This window comes from Bemisia tabaci, chromosome 2, assembly GCF_918797505.1.
Source record: "Bemisia tabaci chromosome 2, PGI_BMITA_v3".
Lineage (NCBI taxonomy): Eukaryota > Metazoa > Arthropoda > Insecta > Hemiptera > Aleyrodidae > Bemisia > Bemisia tabaci.
Window position 1 is genome coordinate 22,996,723 of NC_092794.1, and position 23,548 is coordinate 23,020,270.

At 40.0% G+C, this 23,548-nt stretch overlaps 1 protein-coding gene across 1 annotated transcript; it reads left to right on the forward strand.

The window, feature by feature from the left end:
- Positions 1–309: 309 nt before the first annotated feature.
- Positions 310–22,297, forward strand: LOC109043708 (uncharacterized). Its single transcript, XM_019061006.2, has 7 exons — positions 310–721; positions 12,413–12,524; positions 13,315–13,461; positions 14,733–14,862; positions 18,457–18,576; positions 20,080–20,212; positions 21,563–22,297. The coding sequence occupies exons 2-7, from the start codon at positions 12,451–12,453 to the stop codon at positions 21,943–21,945; spliced, it is 987 nt and encodes a 328-aa protein (XP_018916551.1). The 5' UTR covers positions 310–721; positions 12,413–12,450; the 3' UTR covers positions 21,946–22,297.
- Positions 22,298–23,548: the final 1,251 nt, after the last annotated feature.

Sequence of the window (23,548 nt, forward strand, 5' to 3'; positions counted from 1 at the left end):
AGGAGTCTTCCGGACGATTAGTGGCAATTGGACAAAGAACGGAGGCTTCTTTCAATAAAATGTTCTTGTCAGAAGCTTCTGAGCCCGTTCTCTCAGAACTTCATTTTTGGACTCACGGCTCTCTTCGCTATCACGGCAGCACTGTGCGGTGCCTCGCGTCGCGCGCCGTCTGTGGAAGCGCGGCTGAAAAGCGGAAAAGCTCGGCGTCCTTGCTTTCCCGCGGCGCGTGTCGCTCATGCGCTCTGCTTTCTTCCTGGCGCACACCTCGCGTTGGGGCGACCGGGCATCAGCTGAGTCTCACCAGTTGACAGTTCAGTTCCCAATGCAACAGGCTGTCCCGAGCCATCTTGTTCTCCACGAATACATTTAGAAACTCCCTCGCCGCGGGCTCTCGCTACTCCCAACCCCCCAACCAGCCCCCCTCCCGTAGTCTCGGGCTACGAGTTGCCAACGCCGCACGCAAACATTCTCCCTCATGGACTGCCCGTCTCCCGAACCCTACAATATGGTGACGATTATAACAGCACGCGTCTTCGTTTAACAGGTTGCCACTCTCCTAGCCCCTCTGTCGCAGGGATGCTCGTCGTGTCGTGTGAGAGGAGCTTGAAAGTGCGCTACAAATAAATTAAAATGAGGCCGATTGACCGCGGGAGTTGCAAGTGACGAAAATCGATCCCAGTCTAGGAAAAATGTGATACAGTGTTTGTGAGTGGAAGGACAGGTAAATTTTCAAGTTTTTCGACGTTAACTTAATTTTTTTGGCACGTGTCAGGATCGCTGAAGTTGGTGTTTCGACGATCCAAAATTTCTCTCCTCGTCCTATATTTTCAGCAACTTTTTCTCTGGTGTGATCAAGTGAATAGATCACAGTAATTCATCTCGAATGGAATGCATCGCCAAATATTTTTTATTACAGAATATCGACCAATAAGCTCTACGGGAACTTTGTGTTCTTAATTTTTTGTCAGCCAATCAATATTACCTTCTGAGGAAATGCTGTAAAAATATATTCAGGCAGCCTCCTTTTTTGGGGGTGGGGGGGGGGGTTAACTTTAAGAGTTGAAATTTTGCGACACCGTATTCGAGGCTGATACCAGCGTGTTACTCAGTATCGCTGTACATATTGACGGCTCCGATAAATCAATACAAATTTCTAGCAAAGAAAAATCGATCGTTTAGACGAAGGAGTAAAGATGAAACGAGGATAGGAATCCCTACAAAAGCAGAGACAAAGTACACGAAAGTGAGGAGACAATGGTGAGCTTTTAGACACTTTTCTTTCCTTCTTCCCACATCAGGAAAAGTTGTAGACTTTTTTTCTCTGTTGTAAGACTTGAGATTAACAATATTAAACGATTCGAGGGTATCGACTCAAATTTTTTCTAAAATACGGTATCAATCAGGTTATGAATTTAATTTCTGGTGTGTTTGATTCGAATGCGAAATAAAGGGGTTGAAGCCGAAAAGGCTTAGTTGCATTGGTACGCTGCGAAGTGTCATTTGCAGATTTATTACTTTAATAAAAAAAAATGGTCCAATTTTTCATCTGAACAGTTTCAGTCGACTCTCATTGTCTTGACGAAATTTCCCCGAAATTTTCAAAATAAGGTACCTGTGCATCCAAAAATGAGTCAACAAGCGAAACTTCGCAACATTGCACTGTAATTGAGCCTTTTAAGCTCCGATCGATTCAAAACTACTGTTGGATCAGGAACACCAAGAGTTGCGAGGCGAAAAACATACGATGACAAGAGACTGATGAGACGATACATTTTTGACACCCCACACCATCCCTATCTTCCCACGCTGTACATAAGTTTTTTCTCCGGGAGTCCACAAAACTTCGCCCTTCTGACGTAAGGACGTACCTCAATTACCACGTGAGCCCTGGTTTACGTAAAAATCTATGCTTTCTGGGGCTCATGAGACGCACCCTTGCGTTAGAGGAGGGACGAAAACTCTCTGCCTATCGATGATTGATCGATGGCCCTGCCAAAAATGAACTTACTAGTTGGGGACAGTGGCGTGGCGTGCTTTGCGATACATCGATTGAGCTGCCATTAAAACCTGTGAAATATGATCGATAAACAGGGTGTTCACGACGAACGCCTTAATAATCGATTCTTTACCATAGGTTTAAATAAAAATAAAAAGGTTTAATAAAATATCGATATAATCGATCATCCACTCCTCGCCACTGGTGGGGGACCCGGAACTCCGTGTTCAAACGCGTGAGGTTTCATGCAATTCCTTACACGGAGAAAAAAAAACTTCGTGCGTGGGGCCCGAAGTTGAGGTCATATGGATCTCTGGAGTTTTCGGATCACGTATCTAAAAACTTGAGGTCGAGCTGCCGAAGTACGGGTCAGACATCTGAAGTACTTCGATATATACCGAAGGGTTCGGGTCAGACATCTGAAGTACTCTGGTACATACCAAAGTGCCTCGATGTCTGACCCGAACTTCGGCAGCTCGACCTCAAGTTTTCGGATACGTGATCAGAAATTTCAGAGATCCATACGACCTCAACTTCGGGCCCCATGCACGAAGTTTTTTTCTCCGTGTAGAACACCGTGTGGCATTAAGAACGATCACAGAGGTAGAGTCAGTTTATGAAAATGGGAAGTCTGAAATCAAAACATGATACATGATGTAGACATCAAACATGATGTAGATTGAATCCGAACCCTGTGCGCCGAGAGTAGCATACGGATTTTAATGCAATGTAAACAATGAAAAGCAATCGATGGTGCAACACTCATGGCAACATCGAAAAACGTACCCTGCACCGCACAGAAGTCCCGCATTCGGTTTCTGCGGGGGTGTTAAGTGCTTAAAAGTAACTTTGATTGTCCCATAAACAAAAATCAGCCTGGCTGCATTTTTTGATATCGTCTGATTCTCCGCAATGTTTTAAACTTCAAACAGAAACCCAACGGTTAGCTTTAAAATGCTCTAATTCTTTTTCCAATTTAGAGGAAATTCATATAAGTTTTTGAGGCATTAAGTTGCTTCCTTTTTTTCTTCTTTCAAACAGATAATACATGAGATGAGAGGATCTTGGGAAACCTGAAATGAACCGCCAATGAGCCAGAAATATCAGTCCTCCCTCATTGCAAAAAATAGTTCAAGTGCAGTAAGACTGCCGGTTAAATCCATTCCTTCACGTCAGTGATTTCAGGTAGGAGCGAGGAAAGAGATACCTCATGAGGAGACCACTAGAGCGGCGCAGTGTATTGGGCTTTGCCCATTAAGAAAAAAAAGGAAAAAAAAAGAGCTATAGCGTATAAGCTCAGATACCGTCCACGCAATTGACGTCAGGCAGCTAAGGAGAGGGGGGTCTAGTCTAGAGGTACCTGACAAATGCAAACAATTAAATTAGAGGTACTTGACAGGGGCCTGAAAGGGAGAAAGGAGAGTTGGGGGAAAAATTGCTTCACGTCATAGGCGGAACTATGGCGGCGGAGGGAGGTCTGGCCCCTCCAGAAATCGACACTGATTGTATGAAGGAATTTGCAAACTAAATGCGTAATATTTCTATCATTGGGTTTTAAATATTTTTTCGATGAAAAAGGTTTTAAATAGAACGATTTCAATTTTTCAAAAGTTTTATACGACCTACGAGCTGCCCTCCTTTTCATGGAGGTAAGTGAGTCTCTCAGAACCTCCTTGAAGCTGGACGAATCCTTCCGGATCCCCTCGGTGAAGTTTTTTTTTACCGGTGCCCCTAATTTCGTGGCGTACCTTGTGATAGATCGATTGAGCTGCCATTTAAACCTATGGAAAGGGATCGATAGACAGAGTGTTCGCAACGAACACTTCAATAATCGATTCTCTACCACAGCTTCAAATAGGGTGAAATCGATAATCGGCCATTCACGCCTCGCCACTTTGTTCCCCCTAAATCTCCTTTATCAGTATATCAGTACTCTCCTATGTCACAGCTCCACTAAAAAGCCCAGATCCGTCCATGTTTGACGTCAACATTATGGACGCAAGAATTGCAAATTCTATACAACCGTCGACGTTTTAACATCACCGAGCGTCATGCGCTTTCGTTAAGTGCGTTAAGTATTTCGTTAATTTCACCTAGAAATCAGGCTCTGGCGCTTCATCCAGATGAAGAGCCAAAGCCGAACGTGGGACTGAAAAAAAGGGATATAGCTTTTGTCTTTGTCGTGTTTTCACTTTCTGTGAAAATGCTTGCTGCTTAAGTAAAAAATCACTTTCACTCCTGTAACATCAATGAAATTTGGGATAATATTAAAACGCTGGTGCCATGCCGGTGTCCGTTCCACACTTTCGCGCATAATAACCTCTCAATTTCCGCGCAATATGGGGGTTAAGGAGACTTTCTTAGGACCGTCGCGGGAATGCATACAACTCGGTAATCTATAATTCCAATTAGCTCTCGATAATTGCATGGATCATAGCCGTAACAGTTCATGGCACTCCCAAAACCACGCACATTCTATTCTGTCACAAAAACATCGACGATGGTTTAAGGTACCGATGAATGTGGCTCAAAAGCTTAACGGATTTATTTTGAACCATGAACTTTTGCTCTTGAAAAACATTAACTTTGGCATTTTTTCACTCTTCATTTGACGGAAATGCATCTTTGATTTACTGCATATTATACCTCTGTTTCAGACAGATTCATTAATTTGTTAAAAAAAAAAAAAAAAAAAAAAAAAAAAAAAAAAAAAAAAATGGACTGAAGCATAGTCCCAGCTGTAATTTATCTGTCGAAAGTTGTTTGAAGTCTTGCACGCCCTGGCAGAATATCTATCCACCAGTGGCGTGGCGTGATTTGCGATATATCGATTGATCTGCTATTTAAACCTATGGAAAAAGATCGATTTACAGGGTGTTTGCAGCGAACACCTAAATAATCGATTCTTTGCCATAGATTTAAATGGCATAACAATCGATACATCGCAATTCACGCCACGCCGCTGCGAATGCGCCCAGCTCGACCGCAAAAACTTTTCAGTAATGACGTCAGAGTAGCCAAGAAACGAATAGAGATCTTCCCCCAGCCTCTTAACGACACTACTTTCGAAGCTTCACGCCCTCAACTCAATCCGTGAAGTAACTTTCTTTTTTGCAGTCAGTAAGATGTTCTGTAAAAGTCGAAGGGTAAGACCGCGCCTGATGGCTAAATTCGAGGATGCTAACCGCTGAGTGATGGGTTGGAGATTATCGGTGGAATTCGGAAGGGGGGGGGGTGTAAAGCTAATCAGTGGCGTTTCATGACTGAAAAAAATAAGCTGGGTTCTCCTTATCGAAATGGAGACTTGAAACGAGGCGATTCATAATAATTCGCTCAATAGACTGATTTCGTGGCTACGTCATTCGATATGATATCAAACTCTTGATTCAAACCAAATAAACTATATAACAGGGCCGGATTTTCCTACTTGCCGCCCATGGGCCGCCTGTATTTTGCCGCCCCCTTCTCGTTCGTTTTGAAACGTCAATAAAAACCTATCAAGTGAACGTGCCAGCGGGGGAGGGGTGCATCGCGTTCACTCGTGTTGAACACATTTTTTGGGAAAGCCCTGTCAACACTACCAGCAAAAGGTCAAGGAACTTTGCGCGAAAGTCAAGTTTCGTAAACCTATCTCTAATGGACAAGGCCTTCCATTCATAAGAAATGAACGAAAAAATTATGAAAGAACAAACACAAAATTTGGTCCAATGATTTTAACCTCCGCCGCCGCCGCGCCGCGCCGACTGCACCGTGTTTGGCGCAATGCCTGAAGTATTCACGCAGTCTTGTAGGCGCTATGCGTTTCACGCGGACGGCACTGTGTTTGGCGCAATGCGTGAAGTATTCATGCATTCTTGTAGGCGCTATCCGTTTCACGCTGACGACAATAACCACACTGTGTTTGATGCAATGCGTGAAGTATTCGTGCAGTCTTGTAGGCGCTAATATGTGTTACATGCCGATTGCCGCGCCGAGGGCTTCTCCTTTTCATCTCAAGTCCTCGTCATCATTTCTCCCTGAGTCGCGCCGTTCCAGGCCAAATTGTGTGTTTGGTTTCTATCTTAACTCGACTAATTAAAGGTGCTGTATCACTGAAAGACGACAAAATTAGAAATTACTATACCCTCAGGAAATGAGAGATTTTGTAGCCTTTTCTCGTTTGTGATTTCTTTTACTAAATCCGATTTTTTTTTACACCTACATTTCAAAAAATTGCAAAATTTGCCGCCCCCTAAAAACACCCCCTTTAATCCGGCCCTGCTGTATAACATGACCTCATGTACGCATTTTTCATGAAATGACTGTGTTACTTTATCAGAATTTAGCCATTGACTGGTCATAAATTAATTAATGACTCATTAAACACGAAAAATTTCGATTGTAAGAAACACCTGGACGCATTTTACCACCATGGCGCAAAGGGCGCGAATCAGAAGCAAGGTTCTGAGTTTGTTTACATTTGAACCAAGGGTTCGATATTATATCGAATGATGTAGCAACTAAATCAGTCTATGTGATTGACCAGGTTTTGATACCTAAGGATCGATCTATTTCGCTCTTCTCTTTAATCGTGGGAATTCAATTATGGAGGAACCGATGGTTTGAATGTTGAGAAAACTTCCATAACAGCGAGAATTTTACAAGCTTATCCCTTCTTAAATGTCTCACGCCACTAAATCCTCGCCTCATTTCCTTGGCCATGCTGGCAGCAAAATCAATAAATAAAGGGTTTCTTATGAAAGAGTTTAGTAAAATGTTTGTGACATAATTAAAAATATGTTTCGAGTCTTAAAAACTGCGTGGAAGCTTATAAGCCGTTTCAAGGGTAAACTTCGTATAGATGCATGGGCGTCACAAATCTGCTAATGAAACCCGAATTTTCTTTATGACTCACGTGAATGTTTTTTCTTCCCTAATTTCTCACAGAATCGTATCCATAAAATTGTACCTACCTTGTTTCAAAATTTCAACTGTTGAAATTTAACTTTTTTAAACAAAAATAATGATATTATCGAAAGAAATTTGGCAACCATCGAATGTTCATAACGACGATTTTACCTACCCAGTCAGTTCAAATATGAATGAACCTCAAACTTGAAAAAATTGTACATATTTATGTTATTTTTTTTCCGAGACCGATTATTTGACTTTAAATGACCAATACCTCATCTTAATTCAATTGTTTGGCAATAAATTTCTTATGTAAAATTTCAATTGATGTGTTGATTTCTTAAAGTTTGGCGTGTCCCACCGTCGGAGATAAGTTTCTTGTTGCCTTCTTTAGAGAGAATGGCTCGCGCGCCATGAACGACGCAATGACGAGCCGCCATAAGGATACGTTTAATCGGGAAACTGATCCGCATAGTGGAGTATTACCAAGGCTCTGTGCGGAGATTGACGCGCGCAGGGGTGATTGGCGAAGCGTTAATAATCGATTGTCAATATTTCCCCATTTCTAGCCATGGTAAAGAATCGATTACTAAGAGACACCCTGGAATTCGATATTTTTCCATTGGTTTAAACGGCATACCAATCGATATATCGCAAATCATGACACGACAACGGACGCGCGTGACTGGTGCGGATAAATCATTCGTTATCAGACGGGTAGTAAATCGCGCGACAGGCGACAACTTACGGCCACGGCGCATGTCCCCAGCCCGCACCCCGCGCTGCCCCTCGCAGGAGAAATCCCTTCACGTAGTGGGACATTTTTCCGCGTAGATGACGCCACTGCTGTATTTTGATTTTTGCCGTCACGCTAATAGGGCTTGCGACTCTGCCTTGCGAGGAGAGCAGTAAGTCCAAAAATGAAGTTTTGAGAAAACGGGCTCAGCAAGCATCTGACCGGAAAATTTTATTGAAAGGAGCCTTTGTTCTTTCTCAAATTGAGACTAATCGTCTGAAAGACTACTAGAAATAGTTGGGATGATTAAAAATCGACCGATTTAATTTCAATTACCTGAAGAAGGTACTTTTCATTTTCATGCTGGGCTATTGTTAGGCAAGACGCAGCCGTAAGTGCTATCTTCTGTATGCTCTCGTGGTTGCGTTTTGGACACACAACCACAACAAACACATTTTCAGGTTAAAAATTGGCAGAAGAGGGCGGCACTTTACTTGAAAGCCCTATTTTAATTGGCTCTCTGGCGGAATAATGTGCTTAACTGCTGTCTTGCCGGAAACTACGTCATTTTTTGCGCACTTATCATTATGCATCACGCATTTTAAGTTCGCCTTCAATTCCGCCGTTTAGGCAACAAACCTACCGGAGAACACGAGTAGTTATACCTGTGAAAAAACAAGAATAGCTCGTTTCACGATTCTTAGAACAAGGAAGGATGCATGAGCTGAAAATACTGGTAGGTATAAGTTCGCCTTCAATTTCGCCATATAGGCAACCAACTTACCAGGGAGCACGAATAGTTATCTCCTCAGAAAGCACGCGTATAACTCGTCGCACGATTCTTTGTGCAAGAGAGGAAGTGCACGTGTGAGCAGAAAATACTAGTAGATATCATGCACTTAGAGTTTGCCTTCAATTTCACCGTATAGGCAACCAACCTACTATAGAGCACGAATAGTCTCTCTAAAAAAACATCAGAATTGCTCGTTTCATGATTTATGGAGATTATTTTTATTAGAGATTATCACGATTTATTAGAGAGGATGTAAGAGCTAAAAGTTTTCCTTGAGAATAGCGCGTTTCACGATTCGTAGAATAAGAAAGGATGCGTGAGCTCATAATACTGATAGGTATCATGCGCCTAAAGTTCGCCTTCAATTCCGCCTAAAAGCAACAAATTTACCAGGGACCACGCTTGGTTATCTCTTGAAGAACATACGTATAGATCGTTGCACAACTCATTGAACAGGAGACGACGAGTGAGCTGAATATATTGATAGATATACACGAGCATAAAAAGGGAACAGGCCGTAAAAAATCAGCATAATTTCCAGAGCCTGCCCTATTAAACCAAAAATTACTCTTAATGGTACGAAGAAAGTTTCAAAGAAATTCGCGCGTGTGTCAATTTTTGGAAATCAAAAGGACCTACGGTAAAAGCCCTTCACATACTGTGCTCTTACTTGACAGGACTGTGTTGTCTCTGTGTGAAATTGACCAGCCGGTTAAAATATATCTCAGAGAGGAAAATTCTACCAAGTCTATTAATTTTAACACACTTCATCTGATATGTGCGCTAAGTCATTGCGATGTCATCATGTCATCATGCTGAAGTATTTTCGATGCAGATACGGTGGAAATGTCGAGGAAACTATTCTCCTTGAAAGCTCTTATGAGGAAGTTACCGAGGTGGATCGAAACAGTTTACTCCCGGGAATTCCTGAGAACGGTCTCGGGGAAATTCCCGCTACGATTTACATACCGCGCACCGAAGTTCGCCTTCAATTTCACCGAATAGGCAACCAACCTTCCGGGGAGCCCCAGTAGTTTCGTATTCGAGGAACATAAATTAATTTCGCTCCACAAACTTCGGCTGAACCGGGCTGTGAGTCTTTCATTCCCTGATAGAATCGCAGCATGATCATTTTTTTGACGTTAGCAATACATTTATTTATACTATTAGTTTTTTTTATTCTGTGTGCATATTTCTTGCTAAAAATACTAATTTGAGCCAGTTTGTGTGAATTTTCTTAATTTATTTCTTTGTAGTACATCTCTTGTTGAAATCTATAATTTCCAGTAGTTTCGTCTTCGAGGAGCATAAATTAATTTCGCTCCACAAACTTTGACTGAACCGGGCTGTGAGTCTTTCACTCCCTGATAAAATCGCAGCATTATCATTTTTTGACGTTAGCAATACATTTATTTACTATTAGTTTTTTTTTATTCTGTGTGCATATTCCTTGCTAAAAAGACAAATTTGAGCCAATTTGTGTGCATTTTCCTTATTTTGTTTCTTTGTAATACATATTTTGTTGAAATCTATATTTTTCAATAACGGCAATAGCTGCGCTTTCTTACTTAGACAACTTCGTTTGTATTAAATTGCTGATTACCTATTGATTTTTACGATACTTTCAACGTATGAGCTTCCTTAATCCTTACTTCATCTGCTTCGATTCAACCGAGACCATCATAAACATTTTTCGAAAAGTTCCGTTCTAAATTACATTTTTTTCACACTTGGAAAATTGCAATTTTAAAAGTACTAACTTTCACCATAACTTACAATGTCATGGACTTCATGCCATCGATACGTCTGTCATATTATCGATATAATCGTCGATTTTTGAGTCAGATTTTAACCACCACCACCCTCCCCCGGGCGTCTGAGGGTTGACCGTATTATAGGCAGACAGGTCTCGCAACTTTTTGCAGTTCCGGCGAAGCCTCGGTAATCAGAAGCGGATCCAGCAATTTGGCAACACCGGATTTCCTTCATTTAAACCTATTTTAAATAATAGATTCTTGTTGGGGCACCTGGCTCCTCCAAGAATCGATACATTTCCATAGGTTTAGATGGAGAAAAACAATGTTGCCGCAGTGCTCCCATTCCATGACCGTCAAAAGTTCCGGAATTCGGAACTTTTTTGTTCCAATTTCTCCCACACCATGACCGTCAAAAGTTCGGGATTCCATATAGATTTTTCAAATGTTCTTAGAAAGTTCCGGAAAATGCGAAAGATCCGGAACTAATCGGAAATTTCAAAAGTTCCGGGGGGTAGCCGGCCAGGTTGGCCTAGTGGTCAGCGCGTCTGACTCTAGACCAATTGGTCCCCAATTGGAATTCTTTTAAGCGAAAGGTGGATGCCAAATATAGGGCATCTATCAAAATGTTTTTCGTAGCCTAGCTTAAACTGAAATCGTGAAGGATGCCAGGTTAGCCTAGAGATTCGATTAGCGCGTCTCATTGTAGTTCAATAGGTCCCGGGTTCGAATTCCAGTGGTGGCGACAAATTTTCACGGAACTGACGTGAGGATCTGCAGAAACAGATTCTACTCGGCTTTAATCCCTGAAAATTTGAAAGCCGGAGCATGGATTTCCCTATCGCCCTGTTGTCTACGGACATTAAATCTCTCTCTATAGTTGGCTGTAGACCTCTAATAAGAGGTGTAAGCCATTAAACCTGCAAAAAAAAAGGAAAAAAAGTTCCGGGAAAAATTAAGGAAAATCTCAAAAGTTCCGGAATTCTGATTTAGTTCCGGGAAATGGAAGCACTGTGTTGCCGATTTGCTGGAGCCGCCAATGGCGGTAATGCCAATGTTTCGATGGATGTCTGGGTGTGGGTGTGTGCCTGAGCCTGCGTCGGGAATTTTCGCTCGGCTCTGGCCGAGGCAATGTCATGTCTGGAAAAGGGAAACGTAACACAGCTGCTAGTTGGAGGACGGGGCGCGGGGTGACGAGGCGACGACCTTGACATCCAGGAAATAGTGGTAGCTATCACTTCTGGAACATCCAAGTGCGATAATGAGCACAATATGGCCCGGCCCGACGCGACGTCGCCGCACAGTTACATTCGATTTCAAAACCTGGCCAAAACTACTCAGTAACCAGAAATGATCAACACTGAAAAAAGTGCCCTCGCCATATGACCCGTATCCCTTGAATTTTGAGTTTACTCCAAAGATCTTTTAAGAACTTAAATTAATGGCCCAGGTGGTGTGCCTAATGTCCACTTTTCAAGAGGGCAATTTACAGTCCTTCAAAATGAGTTCTCCGTGTGATTTTGCTTAGAATGAATCTTGGCCCCTAGCTTCCCCCCCCCCCTCTGAATAGTGTACCTATTTACATCACTTTTCTTATTCCTCTGAAAACCACTAAAGGAAAGAAAAAAAGCACCACAGTATTTTAAGCCATATTTACTCCTACAACCTCGTCGTTCGTTTCCAAGCTCTGCGCATATGGTTGTACAACCGAATTGAAAATAGGCAAACAAGCAGCGATCCAACACAGATCAAAACAATCACCGGTAGGTATATTAACTTTCCTGTCTCCGGTCTTAGCGCAGGGAAAGTCTACCTTCATTTCAAGTACCATGATCATGATCCATTTTTCTCTTTGTTAAGAAAAAGTAGTACGGATTCCGAATATTGTATGAGTTTTTCTTAAATTGTTTTTTGAAGTCACTTGATTTTTGGCTAGGTTTTTAACAATCAATGTGATAGAATTTAAGATGTCCGTGAAAAACTCCTCTGAGTAATGATATCCAACTCTCAATTTTCAGTTTTCGTGGGTCAACAACCCTTTTCGTGTGTACAATCACGATTTAGTACATTAGCGTGCAAAATACTTATGCGGCAGACTAGAGTCAAGGAAATACTTACATATTTGAGGAGGGATGTTTTAATGAAACACCGGTAACAAAGAATCACACGAAAAAGCGGTCGGTAACATATTAAATTAATCAAGAACAAAGCTAATATTTTTCCGTCTCTGTTGTTTGTTGCAGTTTGAAAGCCATCTGTGTTTTTGGGGGAAAAATCAATCATGGTTGATCTGGGAACTGATTTGAATTCTGACTGGATCTGCCCCAATAACAGGCAGCTTGCTTTACGTGCAAAGTAAGTAAAGGCATGATTTATAAGCGCAACATTTTGGTAAAATTGTCAAAAGTTTTTCTCTTCTCAGATCTTCATTAAATCTAAGCCCTTCTTAGGTTTTATAGTTTGATTTATCCTCGTTTTACTATAGACTATAGAGGTGCTGGACAAGAAACGCCCCAAAACATGGAATCACTTTGCAGTTAGGGCGGTTTAATGTTTGTAATTTAGAAAACGTAGATTCGAGAGAGGTATATATTCAAAGTTTTAATTTGCTATGTTCAGGGCACAAAGTGCTGAGTTATAATTCAAATGCACATCCTCCGCCCAAGTACCATAGTGAAACGAAAAAATGGAGATGATAATAAGTTGCAATTGAATGCGATAAAATTGCAATTTTTTATCACGAAATTGCAATATGTTTATATAATATGATCAATAATTGCCTATAATAAACGATTAATAGAATGAGTTTCATGTATTTGGAATATAAGCAATTTGCACTGCAGTCAATAATTGCAACGAACCCATTTCCATTTAATTGCGGTGAAATTCAACCAGAGGAGCCTTTTTTAATACCAGATAGGCAACATGCACAACCTGTGTTTCTCGAGTTACTGGCGAGGGAAAAAAATCAACTTCTTACCATTTGTTCTTAGACATGAGAAATATTTTTCATGAACTTCTAAAATCAGATTTTTCGACCTGACTAATGTTGCTTTAGTGGAATAGTACCTTTTCTCAAGAACGAGCATCCATATTGGCATGAACTGAGTGAAAAACCGTTAAGTTGTTTTCGTTTCTTCTCTAGGCTTCAAATTGGCTGGTCGATGAAGAACCAACAGTTACGACAGCACGGCACCAAGTGGAAACCGCTCGACGAAAACGAGCAACAAATTATTGCCAATGTTGTTCAAAGAGCCGAAGCTCTTGAAAACGTTGAGCAGGAACGCATTGGGTAAAACATCATTTTTTTATAATTTGATATCCATTCTAACAAAACTCATTGAGCCAATTCCCTTACTGCATCTAACTATTAACTCTGTAATTTTGCGCTTGAGTTAAGCAATACTAAATAGTCCCCCACAGTCTTCACTTTTCTAATGTCTTTGCAGTGATATTGTATTTTGAAGTCAATTATGGCTATGGGCCGCGGCCGTCCCTACAATACGTAATGCACTTTTTCGGAATTTTTGACCCCCCTCTCCCTACACTCCTTGTAACGCTTTTGTGGCGTAGGTCCGTATCCTTTAACGCAAAAAAATGGTGTAACGCTCTTCTCAACCACCCCTTCCTCCCATAGTACGTTACGTAATCAAGGGACGACCCCTTTCTGGTTTAATTCTCAAATAGCTCATACATAAAACCTTAATCATATTTTATAGCTGTAATTACTTGAGAGAGTAAGATCATTGATCTAATAAAAATTTAAGGACTTACTTTTTTTGGTAAGAAGAGGAGAATTTTCCCGTAAGGGCCGTCTAATAAAAGAACGCTGAGTTGCTACTCTATGAAGGACGGTCCACCCAATACCGGGGTGGCATAGTATCGAAACTTTGCTTCACGCATTTTTTTTTTCATTAAAAATTTTATCAATGATGGTAACTGACCAAGAATAAGATAAATATAGTTAAAGCCAAATAACTGCATTTTTTATGTAAAAATGAACCAATGTTACTTTTTACCTGAAGCTTTTTGATCACAGAAGTATGTATTTGCAATATTTTTACCTCTGAGGATGATCTTCTGTGATAGGCGAAAAGCCTCAGCTAAAATTTCATTGGTTCCTTTTTATATAAAAAATGCAGTTATTTGGCTTTAACTATCTTGTTATTATTTTCCTCATCATATTAACTGCTAACTGCGACATGTTTAAGTAAGAATAAGATCATTCGAAAATAAAATAATTTTATTAACCACGTATATTCGCAAAAAAAAACTCGTTTTGCAAATTGCAACGTGTTTGATTTCCTGTCACACTTTTCTGTTTTCAATGGCAACTCATCATCGCTACTGGACCAAATTTTCTGTAATTTTATTTCGACCATTCAAGGGTACCTATCCTCTGAAATTGTGCGAAATTGTCTAGTTAGTATAGTATTATTTTTAAAAAATGAAAAAACGAAAATTTTGAAACACCGTAACCTAGATCCAACTCATGTCTTTTAAATTCTGAAAGGTACACTAACAGGAAATCTTAAAATTAATATGGATTTTCTTAATCGGCAGACGACTTGTTGAACGGCTAGAAAACATGAAGCGGAATATGATGGGCACCGGCGACAATCAGTGCATTCTGTGTGGCGATCGTTTTGGCCTTCTCGGATCAACTTGCACAATTTGTTATGACTGCCGTAAGGTATGATTTTTTAAGCTTTTCATGCATCTGCCTCCTTGCAAAAATGTCAAATGTCACAGGCCACACAAAACGGGGCCTTAGTCAACAAAAACCAAAATGGATACGGACTTTTAGACCATTTTTCTTCGTCAAACTTTATTTAGAATTCGGTGAACACGTTGACTATCTCCGCATTCAACTCCTCCCAGGTAGTGCAACAGTGCAGTATTAAAATAGTGAAATACACTTGTGATTATTGCAATAAAATTGAAATTTTCTCATCATGAAAATGCAATAATTTTACCTAACTTGGTCAATTAATGCCAATTTTAAACAATGAACAAAGTGAGCTCCATGTGTCAGAAAGATAGGCAGTATGCAGTGCAATAAAAAATTGCCACTTATTTCAATTTCATCGCAATAAATTTCAAGAAGCCGTGTGCCTTCAATCAGTAGATAGGCAACATACACAACATTAAGATGCGGCAGCACTAATTTTACCATGTAACTGCGAATCGCAATTTGTGCTAATTGGGACCTGAGGAAATGTCGTCTTTGTGTTTGTTGATTCAAACTTGACTAGGGGTCTTCTCTCCGTGGACGGTTGCAAATGATGAGTGACAATAAAAAAATAAATAAAATCTTTTTACGTATACTTATAAGGTCTTTTACATGGTTTGATATCATATGTCTCGAAATTTTTTTATGATGTGCCTCATAGATATTCTCCAACATAACAACCAGTCACCAACGATAAATCTTAAAATCAGTTGTAAAAATGAGGATGATGTAAATTTTACGTGTCTGACTCTAGCGTGACGCCTGACGTGCAATGCGTGGCCGTTGGGGGGGGGGGGGGGGGCTGGACTGCGAATTAGTCAGGGGGCGTACCCCTTTTTTGGGTATAGAATGCGTGAACATTTTTTCGAGGACTTATTTACACAATAACCACCCTCTGTTACAGATTTTGTATACTCAGAAAATAAACTAAAAACAACTGTCCTGATAATGGACTCTGAGGAGTCCAAATTGAATCACTCTGATAACATTAAGGATTATGGTTAAGATGCAATAGTTGCCTCCAAAATAGAACACTTCAAATGTGTTATGTATACACTGTAGAGTCGAGGTAAGTTTGATTAGGAGCCGATTTAATCTAATTACTAGCCCACTATGTGTCCGAATTGATGTTTATAGTTGGCCGTTATTGGCCAAGTGTATTAGTTTGGTCAACAAGTAAATGTACAGCACTTTTTTATGGGATGTAACTTTAAAAAAAAAAAATTGTGTTGCTCCGCTGTGTCTGGCAACTAATCTATCGTCTCTCGAAAATTTTTCTGAGCGAATCATTGACCAGGTCACGCCTCGAACGTTATCGTGCATGAATTAATGATGTGGTCGGTGTTTGTATGATTTTACACACTATCACCGTAGCACGATTTGTGTTGTGGGATATGTGCGTTGACCCCGTCTTCTTTTTACGTCTTTTCTCAATTTTCCTGCCCAGATATAGGGTGAAGTCGCGAATGAGGGGGATAGTAAAATCGTCTCTCTCCCTCGAATCGTTTATTTCTTAATTTTTTGTGGGGTTCTGCCTTATGGTAGGGCTCTCATTTTGTTCTACTAAGTGTTTTGTGGGGCTGTCTCTATCCTTTTTGTCGATCTTTTGACCCCCCCCCCCCCTCCCCCATATCAGTTGCATGTCAGGCAGCTTTTGATCTCCACTTAAAATTATCGTCAGGTTTAAGTGAATCCCTTCTGTGCTCATCCTCTATATGATTCAAGGAAATTGTTTTCGACTGAATTTTCTTAAAAATAGGCGCTTTGCGCTAATTTAAATTTGACCGCAGGTTCAGCTTAACCCCTTTTCTAATATTATAAGGCACTTGGCTCTCCTTGACCTACTCCTCCTAAAATACATTGCAATAAATGGACGGCCCCTGTTTTGTTTTTATCGCCTCATGTGAAATGTTCATCTTTATCCAACATTCTTTTCCGAAAAAGGGTATCAATTACCTCTCACATCCCACTCTTTCAGTGTCTTGAGTGTTACTTGAATAGATTCCGTGTATTTTGTTGTTTTTTTCGGTATTTATTGTAATGTTCTAATGGCAACTTTGACGGATGTGTGCCCTGTGACCGAGAGCATTGTCCACTTATTTTTTATTACGAGGTCTTGAAAAGTTGTGTAGGGAATGGCGTCCGACTGGAAGTCTGCTTGGAGGAGGGAGGGAGTCCCTCCCTCCTCCAAGCAGACTTCCAGTCAGGGAGGCAAAAATAAACAGCTCGTCCACAATCATTAATTTTAAAAAGGAATTATCGATTCATTTTAGCCATACACGCACGCAGAAAAACACCTGCACGAGGTGCCTCACTTCAGCATAAGCACTTACAAAGCTAATTTAGTATTTCTAATTTGGTAATACAATAGATTCTTTGGTTGAATCTGGACTTACCAAAAAGCAAGAGGAAAAAGGGACCGGACGCTACGGGCTAGTCATTACACAAATTCGGCTTCTAATTGAACGCATCCTCCTGTAAAAATATTTATAGTTATAAGTTTGATGCCAATCATAATTGGCGTTAAAAGTCAAATAACTGGAACTCATCTTCGCATGTTTGAAAAGTCAGGGTAAAACTTTCCGACAGCTTTATTGCCTGTAGCATATTAGGAAAATTTAAAATCTTTTGAGCTTATGGTAATTATTTGCAGACTCTTTTGGATAAAAAGTTTACACACTAAAAAAGTCTAATTTTAGTCCATAAAACACGCCTCTTGATATTGTGGCATGGACGTATAAGGTAACTCTGTTTACATAATTATGTATACCTATAAATTAAATTGAATAAAGGTTTTCATACGACGTATAAAAAATAATGGGAAGTGGGTCTACGATATAGACTGTCTAGTTGTATATACTTGCCGGGATGTCTATCATCCAGTAGTGATAGCTTCTTCCAAACAGTGTTGTCCTGTTTGTCAGTCCACACAGACGGACAAAAGATCTACTGCGGAGTCTTACTTGCCACTAGATTTCTATTGACAATGAGAAGTATATGCCAAGGAGTGGGCAGTCTGTTACCCACCTTCATTTTTCTTTTTTTGTGCACATGTATGCCGTACATTAAATATATTTATATCGCACATTTTATTTGCATATTCTGATAAAATGCACCGCGTTTAGCAGAAAAGTATACGAAGCCACGTCAGCTATTGCCAAAAACTGGGCAATTTAATTTTTTACAAGTGAAAGTTTGTACGGATTCCTTTGAACATTTTAAGGAGTTCGCTTCGCACTATGCAGAAAATTCACTTGAATTCGCGCACAAAAATCCGCACAACCGTTTTCTTGTAAAAAATGAAACTGAATGCCCGATTAAATTTGGCAGTAGCTGATGTGGCTTGGTTTCCATGGATGTGGCTGGATGGCCAGAACTCGAGGCAATTAAAAATCATTTTTGAGGACTGTGTATTGTGTAGAGAGGTAGAGGGAATATTAAGCAACATTGAAACGTATAATTACGTTCTTTCGGGGGGGGGGGGGGGGGCTACGAAATGTGTTTGACAAGAAAAGCGGCTGCTAGCGCTAATTTGAACCTTTTTCTTTTTTCTAGGCTGTCTGCCCAAAATGCAGTATTGAAACCTCCTCATCTCGAAAATCCTCCGTATGGTTGTGTAAAATATGTGCTGAAACGCGAGAAATCTGGAAAAAATCTGGAGCTTGGTTCTACAAGGTATGTTTTTATTCATTCTAACCACCATTAAGTGAATATAATTGTTCGTGCCGCCACGCGACCATTATGCATGAACGTTAGCTATTCTATCTGATAAATCACGTGGAGAGTTTTTTCATGCTTCACATGATAAAAATTATTCTCATTGAAAGTATTTGACAAAATCCAGCGAATATTCCAAACACGTATCAAAATATTTTATTGGAAGTATTTAACATTACTTAATGAAACATTTATGTCGGAGAAAATGTTCAAGTGCCAGGAGAGGTGGGATCAGACTTTCTGCTGAACATATTTTAAAATTAGAGAGGCAAAGGGGGAAAAAGGGAGAGAGCGGGAGGGAGAAGAGGGTAGAGATGAGATGAGGATCCAAGTAACACAGATGAGATTCTAACAATAGCAGGAAAAAGGGCCGAAATTAAAAAAGAATGAAATAAACCAGAGGAAAAGTTTTTAATCCCGTTCCATATTTTAGATTCTACGGCGGCACTACGGTAGCCAATCGCCGGCCAATGAGGTGATAACCGGACTCGATAGTGATTGGTTACTGCGGTGACCAATGATGATTGAGCGCGAAATGCACTGCTTCCACGGGATGGTGATTGGTTACTGCGGCGACCAATGAGGATTGAGCGCAAAATGCACTGCTCCCACAGGATGGTGATTGGTCACCGCCGCAGTTCCCAGGAATCAAAGCATTAATCTACACGACTGCTGGTTTTTAATGGGCACACATTTATTATTTGCGTTTAAATGTTGATTTTAATAAGTACAAATGAGGAGCTTGAAGGACAAGGCGCATGCGTGCAGATTTCGTTATTTCGAGAAATACCTGTTTGAAGTTGTGAAATTGCATGGATCTTTATATGGCAGAAAGAAAGTTCAAACTGACTTTTTCATGCTTAAAAATTGGAATTTGGGAGCAAACTTTTCACAGAATATGCACTAAGGCTAGGATTACTTGAAATCATTAATATCTCAGTTTTTTTCAAAAACTGCACTTATACCCCTTGTCCTCCAAGCCCGTCATATATGTATTCGAGGAAGTTCCTCTACAAGTGACGACATGCCATAACATGAGAAGGTCAAAATAAAGGTTACATAAGGAGGGAGCGAAAACATATTCTCAAATGTCCCATTTTCCCAAGTAGCATTTTCCAACGGAAAAATCGTGATATTTTGAAATTAAGCTGATATTTTTTAGCGATAAAATCGCTAGAATCATCAATTACTTGTCTCAATTTATTACTATTTTTTGTTCGATAATATTGCGAATCGCCATCGATAAAATCGCAATTGTGTCGCAGCTTTTTATCCGATAATGTTGCGATGAATCGACGTCAGGAAAGCGATACATTCTCCGATTAAATCGCAACTTGTCGCGATCCCTGCTACTTGGGTCATAAGAATTCTCAATAACTGTTTGCAACTTGTCTTATTCGGACTTTTGGTTCACAGAATTTATTTGAAATATAAAATTAAGTTGTTGGCAATTTGTTTCAGGGTATTCCCAAGTATGTCATCCCTCCAAAGAAGAATAATGATAGCAAATACGCTTTCAAAAGACGCATCATAGACACGGGAGTGATAGACAAGAATCTGTGTACAAAGCCCTCCGTGCCGTCCAGTTTTCTAAGTAAGTATTCGGAACACTCTACGAGTCTTGGTATTATAGAGATCAGGTTTCATTATTCCTCTTTTTTTATTCTCCTTTTTTTACGTTCATACATCCCTGCAATGTGCTGAGGTTTAAAATGCAGATCATCATCAATCATATTCGATATTCATCTCCTTCTTTTTCGTGAACGATTTTTGTCCTATTGAAAATATAAAAACAAGAAAATGAGAATGCACGCGTATGTGTTAGATATGCCCTTAATTTGAATGTATTAAATTTTTATTTGTACGTATTTATGCGAAATGGAAGTATGCTGGAAGTGGGGAGATGGGGTGTGCTCGTTAGTTAAGGGCCATATACGGATGAATGGGATTTTAAAAGCGCCAGTGACGTCAGCGGCAACGAACCATGAGGAGACACGACGGGGAGATGAGTGGCGGGACTCTTTAACTCATGAGCCCTGTCCACAAGGCTCTTGTCACATGCCCGCGGCTCACGAGTTAGCGCTCATAGTTCCTTTTGATTTAATGCCAAATCCCGCTTTTCCATTTTCTCAAAAGGAACCATATCCACTTTTACATTGTTTTTTATGCAGCTTCCACGAGCACACCCCATCTTTCCACTTTCACGTAGTTCCTTTTAGCATAAATACGTCCATTTGAGAATTTAATGGTACTGTAAGAAGCACGGAAGCGGAAGCTGTAAGGAGAGAGGAAAAACGAACATCAATACTGCCGCACTTAGGAAGAACGCCGTATGAACATTCAAGAGTTGCCAAATTTCCCCAAATAAAACATGTATTTCTGAAGAAAGTATTGCATATTCCTCCTTGAAATTTTCAGACTTTTTAGAAAAAATCTCAAACAAAATCCTCTTAAAAATTGGAGAGAAAAAATTCACAACTTTTCCTGAAAACGCGTGGTTTGTCGAAGGAAGATTGACAACGCCTGAAGGCTCACACGGCATTCTTCCTCAGCTCGGCAGAAAAATATACCCAATATGAATATCGACGGCGTAAGTTCGCAGTCACATATCTCGTTTTCGGTGTCTGAAAATCTCCGCCTCTATGTTCTTTTTTTAAAGGAGAACAAAGTGACATCATTCCTTGAAGTTTTCTTCGCGGAGAAAAGAAAAATCACGGCAGTTTTAAAGAATTGTCGTTGAGTAGTTTTCCGTTTAAAAAATAAAGTGTGACAGGAAATCTTTGTCGTCGCAAACCGAGTTACGTGATTGCGGACTTACACCGTCGATATATTTCAGCGCTGAAAAACAATTAAGAAAGATGTATCAGCTAATTTCGATTTCATTGCCAGATATTTTCGCACGCCATTTACACGCATTGAGTGATTGAAATTTGTTAATTTTCAGAGGTCATGGAAGAGAGGGAGAGAGAAAAGGAGAAATCCCAAGAATATACCGAGCTCGTCACGCCAGAGAGGAACAGCCCGGAAGGTCAAGGAAGGTCTATGAATAGCTGGAAGCAAGACAGAGGCGCAAGTTCTAAAGCCCAAGAAAGGGCCAGCGGGTCAAACACCCAAGACATTAGCGGTTTCCCAAAATCACGAGAACGTAGTAGTAGTTTCAAAGCCCAAGAGAGGAATTATAATTTAAAAACTCAAGAGCGTAATTATAATTTAAAAACTCAAGAGCGTAATTGTTTCAAGGTGCAAGACTGGAATACTCCGATCGAAGCCAAAACTACTGACTTGCGTTCCAAGTTTGAGGATAGCCTTACTTTGCACTCGAAGTGAGTTTTTTGTACACGTCAATATTTTTTGTATTCATTCCGTCGCGTATCGTTATATAGTCCTGTCATTTGATGTGAGTGCTAATTTTCTCTTGTTTCTATAGATAGTTTCTTCGTTGACTGTATAACGTCAATAGAATTATGAAAATCAAGACTGGTGGGCTTTTTTCTGTCCACTTCAAAAATTTTTTTATGGATAAATTATTGATTTTTAGGTCACGATAATCATATTATTTTTACTTTCAAGTAGCATGCTACGTTCAGATGTTAAATGTATAAAAATTCATGTAATACAAAAATTTATTTTTATTTGATTTTGTTGTTTGAAAAATAAAACTTCTACTGTTACAGCTTGATCTTCCCCATCTTCATTACTGTGCTATTATTATATTTTATTATGTATATGCCTATCCACGGAGAGCGAGTCACCCTTCAGCTGATCTCTTTGACTTCAATCTCGTCAGTATATACATTTAAAAACAAATTGGCTGAATTCACAAAAAAGCGTGTACTTATTATTGTTCTGCCATTTAAAAACTGTAAGACGAATTGAATCAGTGAGAACGAAAACACACCAACTCGAAAAAATGAAAATAATCAAGACGCACATAAAACTGCACAGTAGGTGAAGAAGTTAGTCTAAGAAAAAGATTTTTGGCGCCGGAGGACAAGAACTTAAGGACACTCTAAAGGTTCAAGTTGGAACAAATGCACTAATTAAATGATTTTTTTGAAAATTGACTGTCTTTAGTGTAAAAAAAGCATTTTCGAGTTACCGAGTTGGTGTGTTTTCGTTATCTCACCGGTTCAATTATAAGTTAGGTCATGCAGCTAAACTAACTTAGCGGCAAAGCGAGAAGTATCACTCGAATTGAAGGCGTCCGGTCCAGAATTTCCAGGCCACAGAGAATCCAGGCCACGCCACAGACTGCCGTCAGTGGCGTGAAGTCATTTGCCACACTGGAAAAAAAAACACATTGAATCCAGAGTCCAGGCTCTTGAAAACATTGTTAAGAAAAAATACTCTTGATCCAATCAGATTTAAACTTAAATCAAAAGGAAATCCGCTCAAATTGAGAGGCTTGGTTCTTGATTTAAGCAAAAATCCGATTGAATCAAGATTATTTTTTCTTGTCGATGTTTTTAAGAGTCCGGACTCTACATCCAGTGTGTGTTTTTTCCAGTGCATATGTCGATTGATCTGCCATTTAAACCACGGAAAGGATCGATAAACAGCCTGTTTTACACCTGTTTAACACCATAGCTTCAAATGGGGAAATATTTATAGAACTCCCTTTACACACCTCGCGTAAGAAGTTCAGACACCTATGAGCTTTATTTCAAAGTAAGTATTCCGCAGGAAGAGATGTAATTTTATGCAGATGAGTCCTCTCTTTAATTTACGAATAAACGCAGAACCTAAAATGTCTGCTCTCATGTGTCCCAGTAATCGGAATAAAATAAAAAATGCACCCTTCCTTAAACAAGCGTTGAAATCTTTATCAAGAGTCATCTGCATCAATTAGTATCATCCACTCAATCATCACCTGCATCAATCATCCTGCGTATACCATCTCTTGCGCTCATCAACTTTTCGTGGCCTCACT

Bases quoted from the DNA above. Each gene is read 5' to 3' on its own strand.
- LOC109043708 (XM_019061006.2), top strand. From the start codon at position 12,451: ATGGTTGATCTGGGAACTGATTTGAATTCTGACTGGATCTGCCCCAAT. The intron at 12,525-13,314 runs GTAAGTAAAGGC...TTTCTTCTCTAG, and splicing joins CAGCTTGCTTTACGTGCAAA to GCTTCAAATTGGCTGGTCGA. The intron at 14,863-18,456 runs GTATGATTTTTT...TCTTTTTTCTAG, and splicing joins TTTGTTATGACTGCCGTAAG to GCTGTCTGCCCAAAATGCAG.